This window comes from Nannobrachium achirus (genome assembly GCF_963921795.1).
Source record: "Nannobrachium achirus genome assembly, chromosome: 9".
Lineage (NCBI taxonomy): Eukaryota > Metazoa > Chordata > Actinopteri > Myctophiformes > Myctophidae > Nannobrachium > Nannobrachium achirus.
The window spans coordinates 6,127,583-6,140,333 of NC_137818.1; the positions used below are offsets into that span (position 1 = coordinate 6,127,583).

At 45.1% G+C, this 12,751-nt stretch overlaps 1 protein-coding gene across 1 annotated transcript in view; it reads left to right on the top strand.

Moving 5' to 3' along the window:
• Window positions 1–12,047, top strand: part of LOC308291817 (leucine-rich repeat neuronal protein 1) — a gene marked incomplete at both ends in the record, with an annotated part of 35,159 nt that extends 23,112 nt beyond the window's left edge. Inside the window, 6 exons of the mRNA XM_080733948.1 lie at window positions 1,388–1,582; window positions 3,615–3,744; window positions 5,191–5,375; window positions 7,603–7,746; window positions 9,009–9,339; window positions 11,746–12,047. Coding sequence (XP_080590074.1) covers window positions 1,388–1,582; window positions 3,615–3,744; window positions 5,191–5,375; window positions 7,603–7,746; window positions 9,009–9,339; window positions 11,746–12,047 — 1,287 coding nt within the window. The remainder of the gene's footprint in view (window positions 1–1,387; window positions 1,583–3,614; window positions 3,745–5,190; window positions 5,376–7,602; window positions 7,747–9,008; window positions 9,340–11,745) is intronic.
• Window positions 12,048–12,751: the final 704 nt, after the last annotated feature.

Consider the following 12,751-nt stretch of genomic DNA (forward strand, 5'->3'; position numbering starts at 1 on the left):
GATAAGATAAGATAAGATATAGTCCATGGGCCATACGAGATGTCGGTATCGGAAAGGTGGCAAAGGTTACCATGCATTTTTGAAAAGCTCTATATCTGTAGATTATATTTTGGTTTGATAAAAGACACAGCTAAATTGGTGTTATCAGCCGCTAGAGTTGGTGTCCCATTAACTTTACTATACAGGGCAAAAAAAGCAAAGCAAAAAAATAATCTGCTTTAAGTAACATATGAGGGGTCAAACTAGGGTTTTTTCATGATTCTAAATCCATTGCAAACATCTGTTTTGCACAAAAAAACATTAATTGGGCTGAAACGGCCCCCACAAAAGTGTGAAAAGTGATGACTCATCACTAAACCATAGTCTTGTGGTGGGGCAGTTTTTTAGCCCAAGGAATGTTTTTTGTGCAAAACAGATGCTTGCAATGGATTCAGAATCATGAAAAACCCCAGATATAGAGCTTTTCAAAAACGCATGATAACCTTTGCCACCTTTCTGATAGGCCTACCGACATCTCGTATGACCCATGGACAAAAAAGATAAGACAGTGGTTCTCAAGTTTTTCATCAATAAAAAACATGCCATTTCATTGTTTTTTCTCTTCTACTCAACACTGTTTCTTTAGTTTTCTCTTCTACGCCGTTTTTTGTTTTCTCTTCTACTCGAAGATCATTGGCCGGAGAGATACCGTACTCCGGGTAGTGTAGCCCCGCCCATTAATCTGAACCAACGAATGGCTGCGCGAATCGGCCAGCTTATTGTAAATCTGAATTGCCTTTTTTTTGGTTATGATGCTGTTGTACAATGTCCTCCTGAGGTTGTAATTGTTTGTTTCCAATGATCTTACTTGCCTGATTATTGGCCTAGAATTATTGAATGTTTTAACTATTGAAAAATAGCAGATATACAAGATCACAGCACGGCACCGAGTGCCGCGCTGCGAGCTTGTAGATCTGCTATTTTTGGAAAAAGTCGTGAAAATATGTGTGCAAATCTTTGAATATATGTATTTTTAAAGCAAACGTTTGTAACTCAAACTTTGCTTCTGGGTGGTCCCTGGAACTAAATATTTTGAGATGGGGGTCCGTGGACAAATAAATATCATTTTGGGGGTCCTTCACATGAAAAAGGTTTGAGAACCACTGACATAGTAGTAGACCTTTGACGATGGCTGGCCAGATTGCTGACATAGAAACATGGATTTTTCAAAAAATCTTAGAAGGATTCAAAAGACACTTATAGAATCGGATATAAATCGGGTAAAAATTCGAATTTTCACGATTTTTCAAAAATAGCAGATCTGCTATTTTTGCTATGATTCTAGTATGGGTGAACTATACCTGGGTGAGCTTGTTGCTGTCTCTGACTGAGAGGTTTCTGTACCCAGGTGGTGTCCGTCAGCTGGGGGGCGGGGCCAACAGCCGACGGGGGCGGGGCCGTCAACAGCTGCCTGCCCAGGATCTCCTCCTATTCGTTCCCGCCGGCCATGAACGTGACGGCGGGCCAGCCAATCACGCTGGAGTGCTGGGCGGACGCCGAGCCCGCAGCGCAGTTCTACTGGGTGACGCCCACGGGAGACAAGGTGGGCGGGGACCGGGAGGCGTGTGCGTCTCGCGCTATTAGTGCACGTGCATGTGTGTGTGTGTGCGTGTGTGTGATTGTACAGTATGTGGATCTTGTATGCTTGCTTGTGTGTTGTGTTTTCCAGTTGAAAGAAATATCTATTTTTATATTTTCAGGGAAGAGATTTGGGTATATATTTTTGTCCATGCCTTTCCCTAAATTCTTCTACCATATTGCTATTTTGAAAAGAAAAAAAATCATTTTTAATTATTACCTCTCCTATCAGCTTCAACAAGGTAAACGAACGAACGAACGAACGCGAACGAGCGCCGTATTGGCGCGGAGGTCTCTTGAGAATTGGGGCGAACAGGAACGTCCAAAGCAGTAGGGGAGTTAACAATAGCTGACCTACAAGCTCACAACATGTCAATGCAGATCAGCTATTTGAAGTATGTTAAAATGTTTTTCAAAATAGTAAAAAAACGGCAAAGAAGAGAGCAGAGAGTCATCACATGATAGGCCCACTGACTTGTCTATCATCTGAATACTGGCCTAGTGGCCCAATCACAGGCTACTGTGGCCCAGGAGTCCCACCCACACATTTAACAGCATACAAGCCCACAACGCACCTCTGCTTCGGTGCATTGTGGGCTTGTAGATCTTCTATGTTCGGTTTGTGATGGTTGTGGTGGGCTGGTCTGGGCCAGGATGCCAGGGCCCAATTTATGTCCCAGTCCGGCCCTGGACCCCGGTCAATACTATAGGGCAGGGGTCTTCGACGTTTTCAGGCCAAGGACCCCTTAGTCGAGAGAGAGATGAGCCAGGGACCCCCACAACCCATAGATACCATATAGTTAAATTTTTTGACAGCACAATCATCAGTGTATTTTGGATTCATGTCAATTTGTGTTTTCAGATATTTAACCACTTGAACTGTCAATACTTAATACATTTGACTTTTCACTTAGTCTGCTCTTTCTCCCCTCTACACCAAACCTCTTTGCCGAAAATAGCCGATCTACAAGCTCACAACGCCTCGCAACGCGAGGCGTTGTGAGCTTGTAGATCTGCTGTTTTTGGCTAAAGTTCTCAGAATATGGACGCTAGGGTTCAAGTGGTTAATAGTAATAATATCCCTCAAAGATTTGGAGGACCCCCTGTAGTAACTCTGAGGACCCCCTGTTGAAGACCCCTGCTATAGGGTATAAGTGGTTATTGTAAACATATGGTATCTATACTATAATTTTGCGAATGTCTGACTGAGTGAGTGAGTGAGTGAGTGAGTGAGTGAGTGAGTGTCTGTCTGTCTGTCTGTCTGTCTGTCTGAAACAGCGTTTCTCCTCAGTGGCTGGAGCAATTGATCTGAAATCGCATCACCATTAGCATATGAACACACCTGACATAACTGTGAAGCCCGTTTGTCACTTTCACAAATCATATGCTGTATATTAGCATTTTTATTGTGTATCTACTATCTATTCTGCATCTAGCATGAGGCACATCTATTCTGCATCTAGCATGAGGCAAAATGTTTAACCAGCTCTGTGTGTGTGTGTGTGTGTGTGTGTGTGTGTGTGTGTGTGTGTGTGTGTGTGTGTGTGTGTGTGTGTGTGTGTGTGTGTGTGTGTGTGTGTGTGTGTGTGTGTGTGTGTGTGTGTGTGTGTGTGTGTGTGTGTGTGTGTGTGCAGGCAGGCAGGCAGGCAGGCGGGTGTGTGTGCAGGCGGGTGGGCGGGCGGGCGGGCTGGGGGGGGGGGGACAGTATCTCTGTAGCCATTAAACGAAACGGGTTTCTTACATTGATGCTCCTACATCATGCAAGCACCAGTTAAAGTTACTTTCCATCCCTCATATACTGTGTGCACAGTGCACATCCCATAACCCACACACTGCACATCATTTTGGAGCTCATATCTTTGAACGGGTAAGGGCTAGTTAAAAGTAAAACTAGCTAAACTGCTCTGCTGCTGGTGATGGACTCCAGGCTTTGTTTTGGTCGCACCGGTCGTTAACCAATGAAAAACATTTTCTTTCCCTCCTTTTCTCACTGTCAGGTGACCTCGGAGGCCGTGGCAGCGCCAATCATATCGGAGCAAGGGCGTGGCCTAACCAGGAACAGGAAGAAGCAGCGCGTGTCCGAACCCGGAGCGCTGATTATTGAACGTGTGGAGCCGACAGACGCAGGTACCTAGTGGGGTTGTGTGGCGGAGAGAGTCGCAGCCCCAGCCTGAAGCCTCAAAAGTCTAGTATCTGCCCTTGTTACATAGGGATATCCCTTTGGATCAATGGTTAAGATATTGGACTTTCGTGTGGGAGGCCCGTGTTCGAAGCCGGGTGGGGAGGTTCGGATCACCTCCGTTACATTGGTGCCGTGACCCGAATCCGGGCTTCCTCGTAGGAGGAGGTCAAAGGGGGGTGAGTGTGGCGGAGAGAGTCGCAGCCCCAGCCTTGAAGCCTCAAAAGTCTATCTGCCCTCGTTCCATAGGGATATCCCTTTGGAGCAATGGTTAAGATATTGGACCTTCGTGTGGGAGACCCGGGTTCGAAGCCGGGTGGGGAGGTTCGGATCACCTCTGTTAAGGGGATTCCAGACGGTACGCGGTCACCGCCTGCTAGTATTTCATTTTCAATGAGAGGCGGGCGGCTATTTCGTCCGCGCAGCGAAGTTTAGAGGCGGCGAGGCGAGCGGGCGCAGTCCCGTGAAAATCCCCGCGAGCGTGCTCGTTTGTGCATGCGTACGCGGGCGGTGAGAGATGGATTGTGTTCATCTTTGTGAAATACCGCGCAGCGTTTACTCAAAGAGCGAGTGTGTTTGTGTATCACCGCGGCGTGTTCCTCGCAGATCCAAGCGGGAGCCCCGGCGGCAACCGCTGTCCGTCTGTAGAGCGCCCTACAGTTGGCAACTACCTAACATTCAACACCCAGGGACAACCGGGCCAGGGCAAGAATAGCTACTGTAATCTATCGTATATTGATCTGTTTAAATTGGCTGTTTTGTTTTCCCCAGAATAGGGATGCTAGGATTCAAGTGGTTAATGTAAAAACAAACAACAGCAAATGGTTCCAAGTGCAGAATGATTTCTCTCTCTCTCTCTCTCTCTCTCTCTCTCTCTCTCTCTCTCTCTCTCTCTGTGTCTACTAGGGGTGGGCAAAAAAATCGATTCACTCAACTATCACGATTTCTAATGCCAAGAGGTGAAATAAGTCACAATGAGTTTCAGGTGTTGTGAGCTTGTAGATCGGCTATTTTTGGCAAAGAGGTTTGGTGTAGAGGGGAAATAGAGCAGACTACAGTAAGAAAGGTGAAGTTTATTAAGTATTGACGGTTCAAGTGGTCAAATATCTGAAAAATACAAATTGACGTGAATCCAAAATACACTGATGATTGTGCTGTCAAACGATGAAACTATATGGAATCTATGAACAGGTTGTGGGGGTCCCTGCTTCATCTCTCTCAACTAAGGGGTCCTTGGCCTGAAAACGTTGAAGACCCCTGCCTTAGGACCTTTTGTGTTATCCTTTTAGCATCATTGTATAATAATTGTACCACTGTACTATTTTGCAAACTGTTAATAAAGTATTAAATCAAATCAGTCAATCAATCAAAAGTCTCTCTCTCTGTCCCTCCAGGTCTGTACACGTGCGTAGCGTGGAACGCAGAGGGAGCGGACACCAGGAGTGTGTCTGTGTCCGTGGACCACCAGGGGGCGCTGTCTGACCAGGGGAGCAGGCAGAGAGACGACCCCAGCCGAGAGGAGCCGTGGCTGGGGAACTCCTCCAGCCCAGCAGGGGGCTCTCTGGTGGTTCTGGCCAAGGTAGAGACTATTATTGTTATTGGATTAGATCAGCTGTGTGCGGCGTGTATGAATAGAGGGTATGCGTGTGACATCATCATCATACCCGGAAGTTATACAGGAACGCCTACTGAGTGGCAAAAAAATACTTTCTGGCCTTGACTAGCCTGTACATCCAAACAGAAAAGTCCTATCTGATTGCATTAAACAACGTTAAAAAACGTTAAACCCACTTTACCACTCGGTTTGCCATTCACTTTATGCAAGCGCATACCCTCTATAAGAGGTCCAACAGTTAAATGAACCAAACGATGTAATCGACTATAAAAGATTAGCACATTTTTAAAACGTAATAAATACATTCTCAAAAACAGTTTGCGACTCGCTGTGAGCTTCTGCTATATTTTGCTATTTTGTGGTACCCTGTTCCACAACAAGTATAAAATAGGTTTTAAGTGGTTAATCATACTGATAAGATTTACATAGAATATCAACTAGAAAGGTGCAATCCTGGGAAATAGTAAGTGTGGTTGAACTGTCGCGAGTTGCGAGGAATAAACTGGGGAACTGAATTCCGTCTAACCATTTATATTCTACATTGTGAAGCATGACAACAGTGACTACAGTGTGTGAAACATCATGACCAAAAGCTTCACTTTTCTGTTGTGCAAAGCTTAACAGTTCTACTGCCATATTTATTATTTATTTATTTGTGCTGGTGCCATCAAAAAGTAGCTTTACTTACCTTTGCGATGTTAAAGAAAATTATCTATGGATTGTTTCCAAAGTAAATCTTTTTCAATGGACACATATATCTGTACTGTAGCCAAACTGATGGCAGGGGGAAGAATGTGAAATGGCCCTCCTCTCTTTCCGTCGTTCAGAGCGTAGAAATGCATTTTCTAGATCAGGTCCACAGAATGCAGCCAGGAAGTGATTTGGGTACTCCATTGATGTTTACGTGTGGTGGAAATTTGAGAGCAGCGTTACGGGAGATGTTTTTACTGTACACACCCGCGCGACCCCTCATCAGCTTACAGTGCTCAAACAAGGTAAAAGAACAAGCGTTCGTATTGGCGACGCTCCGCCGTCAGAATTGGGACGAGCGTTGACGTTCGAAGCAGTAAAAGAGTTAACAAAATGCAGGTTCACTTTGCTGGCAAAACAATCTGGGACAGAGAACAATAGTGTGTTGCCCATAGCAACTACACTGATACAAACTTTTCCTGTCAATTCTTGGTATTCGATTAATCACAATACTTGCCAGCCCTAGTAGCATAAATGAAGCGATAGAACAAAAAACATTGCACCTGGGACATACTGGGCCCCCCCTCCCCGTGGGCTCCCCTCAGTTTTTCGCCCACGCGGGCTGAAAAATGTAATAAAATAAAAAATCACAGGAAATTATTCATTTTTAAAGTAAAAAAAAAAAAGAAAAAGGTTAAAAACAGTTCGACGTGGCAGCAGAACCATTTAGGCTATATAAAAGGTTTATATAAAGTATGATGTCTTAATCTTACCTTGGGAGAAAGTTCTTTCACAGTCACTCAGATCTTTCCTACACAAACTAGACTGCTCCCGAGTCCCATTCAACGGGGGCCCCCCACCGCAGGGCCTCCCCTTTTTTGGGAGGGGGGACAACAGTACCCTTTGCCCCCCCTATCGACGGCCCTGGTCCCATTAGGGAAAGACAGGGCCACACTCCACTGCGCCGGAACTACTCTGCCGAGACAATATACTGTATTGTGACGATGTTCTTACTGTTTGGTCTGGTGTGCAGGTGGTCCATGATCTAACTGTGTGGTTCTATGTTCAGGTGGTCCATGATCTAACTGTGTGGTTCTATGTTCAGGTGGTCCATGATCTAACTGTGTGGTTCTATGTTCAGGTGGTCCATGATCTAACTGTGTGGTTCTATGTTCAGGTGGTCCATGATCTAACTGTCTGGTTCTATGTTCAGGTGGTCCATGATCTAACTGTCTGGTTCTATGTTCAGGTGGTCCATGATCTAACTGTGTGGTTCTATGTTCAGGTGGTCCATGATCTAACTGTGTGGTTCTATGTTCAGGTGGTCCATGATCTAACTGTGTGGTTCTATGTACAGGTGGTCCATGATCTAACTGTGTGGTTCTATGTTCAGGTGGTCCATGATCTAACTGTGTGGTTCTATGTTCAGGTGGTCCATGATCTAACTGTGTGGTTCTATGTTCAGGTGGTCCATGATCTAACTGTGTGGTTCTATGTTCAGGTGGTCCATGCCCAGTCGGTGGTGTTGGAGTGGAGGTTGTACCCCAGTAGAGAGGCCTCGTCCGGGGACCTGCCCGTCCCCCTGCCCCGTTGGACCAGTGCCACGGTGCACATAGACAACCCTCAGATCAGCTACACCGCCAAGGTGGGCTATCTATCAGTCAATCAGTCAGTCAGTCAGTCCACCCTCACCCTCAAGTCACTATTCGACGTTGTTCACCGAAGTTGAATATTCGCTTATTTTTCAATTGTTTTCTCTTTAAAAAATATATAGTTTATAAAGCTTGGCTAGATAGGAAGTCATAAGAATGAGTTGTCAATGCCCCTGGTGGATGAATTTGTTAATGCTCTATACCAGGGGTTCTAAAACCTCTAGCTTACTTAGTATTTGACAGTTTGGCCAGTCCTGTCGAATATTCGACTATTCGAATAATTTGAGGTCGAATAATTTGAATACTAAAAATCACTATTCGTGAATACCCTAGTCCACCCACCCATCCACCCATCCATCCATCCATCCATCCATCCATCCATCCATCCATCCATCCCTCTCTCAGTCACTTGAACAGTAGATGATGGAGTTTTGGGAATTCAAACCAGCAACTGTGTTGTTGCGACCGTAGGTCGCATTTACTAGTAAAATCTGCAGCTCATGTGAGTCAGTCAGTCAGTCAGTCAGTCAGTCAGTCACACCTCATGTCACTCTCCATACATGGCCAAGACAGAATTCATTTGTAAGTGTGACTCGCGTCAAGGCAACCACACTTGCAAATTAATTCCGTCCTTATCCCCTTTATGCCCATATATGGAGATCCCTGATGTCAATATCAATATTAAGCCCATATCTGGGAATGCCCATATATGGACATATTGTGTCAGTCTCTGTTGTTTCAGCGCTTCTCGCGCTTAGGGCGTCTTACTTACTGGTGTAGCTAAACTCCCAACAACTGAATAGTCAATTCAATTCAATTCAATTCAATTCAATTCAATTCAATTCAATTCAATTCAATTCAATTCGATTCAATTCAATTCAAAGGGCTTTATTGGCATGAGAAAACATACGTTTTTTCATTGCCAAAGCAGAAGTGTAGACAGTACAATACAATCAATCAATATAATACAATCAAAATACAATGAAAGGGAGTGAGACAGTTTTCATGTATGGAGATTACTCAATGCAGACAGTGCAGGGATGTGTGCACCATGATCATTTTGATATCCTTCTCCTATCACAGCAGTTCATGAAGTTTTCATCATTGGTCATGTTTTCAAACTCTCTTTGTGTGGTTATGATCTGTGGGAAGTATGTGTCTCTGATGTGTCTCTCTCTCTCTCTCTCTCTCTCTCTCTCTCCCTCTCTCTCTATCTCTCTCTCTCTCTCTCTCTCTCTCTCTCTCTCTCTCTCAGGTTCCGGTGGACGTCCAAGAGTACAACCTGACTCACCTCCTCCCCTCCACCCAGTACCAAGTGTGTCTCACTGTCTCCTCCTCTCCTCTCCTCTCCTCCTCTCCTCTGTCCTCCTCGTCTCCTTCTCCTCCTGCTCCTCCCCTCCCTCCTCGCCCCTCCCCCTCCTCCTCCTCCTCCTCTCCTCCCCCTCCCTCCCTCCCCTCCTCCCCCTCCCCCTCCTTCCACACCTCCTCCTGCCTGAACTTCACCACTCTGGACTCGTCCTTCTCCGTCCAGGTGGTGGCGTCGCAGCACGTCAGCAGCCGCCGCGTGGCGCTGGCAGCCGTCATGGGTGAGGAAACAGCTAGCTATGAATTCATATACATTTATATTAAAACATTTTGTAAATGTTCCATCCATCCATCTTCAACCGCTTATCCGGAATCAGGTCGCAGGGGTAACAGTTCCAACTGAGACCTCCAGATTTCCTTATCCCGAGCAACATCCTCCACTCCCTCAGGGAGTATACAGAGGCGTTCCCAAGCCAGTCTGGAGATATAATCCCTCCATCTGGTCTTTGGTCAGCCACGGGGTCTCCTCCCAGTGGGACGTGCATCGAGGACCTTCCTAGGAAGGCGCTCGGGGGGCATCCGTACTAGATGCCCGAACCACTTAATCTGACTCCTTTCCAAGTGTAGGAGCAGCGGTTCTACTCCAAGTCTCTCTCGGGTGACTGAACTTCTCACCCTATCTCTAAGGGAGATACCAGCCACCCGTCTGAGGAAACCCATTTCGTCCGCTTGCACATGCGACCTTATACTTTCGGTCATGACCCACACTTCATGACCATAGGTGAGAGTAGGAACGAAGATTGCTCGGTAAATGTTTAACCTTTGAAATGTGGGCGGTTTACCGTCTATGACGTCAAACAGGGACGTGCAGAGAATGTTAGAGAGGCAGGGGCTGAAATTTCTTGGAGGCTATTTTCGGTGCTTGATTTCTACACAGAGAGGGCAACATAATATACAGCATTCAAGTTCAGGAGAGTTTGGTCAAGGCATTGGCATCACGTTGACCTTTCTACATTTTGTAGAGGCAAGCTCTAAATACTGTACTCATAATACTGTTTTTAAGGTATTTTATAAATCAGAAGAATGGAATTGATATTGTGTGCATAAGAGTAAAATTATTTTATTCTGACACTGTAGCAGCAATAATAGTAAACATATGAACAATAACAAAGATAAAGAAAAGGAATAATCAAAGGAAGGTTGAATTCGTTGCAATGTGTTCATGTAATGTGTTCATTTGTTCATGTGCATGTTGTTATGTAAGACAGGAACACATTAGAAACAATTTCCCCACATTCAATATCATAACAGTTTCATTACAATCAAATCAAACAAAAATGTTTTGTCAATTCTACATGAGGCGTGTAGATCGTCTATTTTCACAATATTTATCTGTGGAACCAAGTCAGACTAAATGTCAATTCAATTCAATTCAAAGGACCTTTGTTGGTATGAGAAAAAGTAGGTTTACATTGCCAAAGCAAGTGTAAAAATTTAATAAAAACTGTTGAAAATGTGGAACATATATTGGAGGGGGTACAGCGTTGGGTAAACAGAGCTATGTCACATTGTGTTGTTATATATATGTTATGTATTGTACAAGCTTTTTGGAACAATTAGCAGCAATCTTTTGCAGTCGCTTTGGGACAAAAAGATGCATTTTTCCTCAAAACGATATTTATATAAAAAAAAGCCTCGGATTTAAAATGTGTTTAACTCATTGCATGCCAGGCCCGATAGTCCCGAGATTTTTTCAATGTCTTTCCCTGCCAGGCCCGATAGTCCCGAGAATTTCCGCCATTTTGAAAAAAAAAAATGTTTTTTTCAAAAAAAAAGTTTTTTTCAAAAAACTTTTTGGACCCCAAAAAATGTAGTAGGCATGATAGAAATCACGAAATTGCATGTTTAACCCCCATAGCAACCCCATCTATCAAACATGGCAGCCATCTTTGTTTACATTTTAGGAAAACATAATGGCTTGTATCTCATGAATGCCTGAACGGATTTCCATTCGGATTTTTTTGTTTGAAAGCTGTGAGCAATGTGGACACACATGGTGCATTATCTAGGCATGGGTGTGCATGATCCATGCACTATGAATTACATGGAAGTCTATGGAGACCAGAGGCACCATAGAGTACGAAGGTATTGTTAAATGGCGGGGAATGTGTTAAAGGTAGCAGCTCTGTTTATTTTTAAATGTCAATACCAACAATTCCAAGTGCTTGTCAGGATGGGGGGGTCCCCAGTTCAAATATGATTATTAGAGATGCTCCGATTCCGATTTTTGGGGCCGATACCAATCACCAATCAACTGGAATCAGTATCTGCCGAAACCGATATTCCCGATCACAGTGCCAAATCCATAAATTCTTCTGTTTATTGAGTTACTGTAGCAGCATTTATATATTTAATGATTCTTTGGTCCTTTAGTATCCAATTCAACTTGTAGGAGTTGAAGCTGAGGTTACATTCAGTCCCACAGATAAATATAGTGAAAATAGCTGATCTAGCTTGTAGATCGGCAAAGCCGATAGAGGCAAAGCCAATACCGATCAAAGCCAATAGAGGCATTATCGGCCGATCGCGATCACTCACTGATCAATCGCACATCTCTAATGATTATTTCGGGAAAAGGTTGAGAACAACTGTGTTAACGTGTCCCTCTGTCCGTCCGTCCTCCACAGGCTCCATGTTCGCCCTGTCCCTCATGTCCCTGCTGCTGGTGTTCATGGGACGCCGCGTCCCGGGGAAGGGCCACTCCCTGAAGGCCTACGTCCAGCACGCCACCTCCATCCCGCTCAACGAGCTCTACCCCCCGCTCATCACGCTGTGGGAGAAGGACAAGGACGACAACCTGCCTGAGGAGGAGGAAGATGAGGAGGAGGAGGAGGGGGGGAGGAGGGACCACCAGGAGACCTCCTGCCGGGGCGGGGGCGGGGGGTCCGCGGGCGGGCAGATCGACACCTCCAAGACCTACATGTGGTAGAGCTGGACGGAGGGAGGGAGGGATTGAAGGACAACTCCTTTGACTTCCCGTTAAAAGCGAAGAACATTTTGAGTGTTTGGTCCGATGGACGGATGGATGGAACAGGCACGTGCACACATAGACATCAAAGGGTGCTTGAGCCCCTGCCCTTTTAGCCGTCTGTAAAAAGTGCCCTCTCCAGACCATGAATGCAGTTTTTACTATGGTGAAAGAAATGCAAAATATGCCCTCTCTTTCCATGCCATACCTGAAGGCAGCATTCAAGAGAATTGCCTTGTGCAAACTCTCCTGAACTTGAAAGCAGCATCTTATGTTGAAAGAATTGCCCTCTCTGTGTAGAAATCTCCAGTATTGACTTGATAATCCTTAGTTCAGTGTGGTATCAAGCACCAAAAATAGCTGCCCTCCAAGCTGACAACGCGTCGCGCAGCTTGGAGGTCTGCTATTTTCGATATTATCACAAAAAGGCCCTTTTAGAAATGTCAGCCCCTGCCTTTCTAATATTCTCTGCATGTCCCTGGGATGGAATAAATGGTAATTGGTGCATTTATATAGCGCCTTTATCCAAGTCGCTTCACAGAGGTTGAGCATTAGGCTACATACATTCACCCATTCACACACACACACACACATTCATACACCCATGGCAGAGGAGTAGTTCAGAGTCTTGCTCAAGGACACTTCAACACCTTAACTCTGGGTGG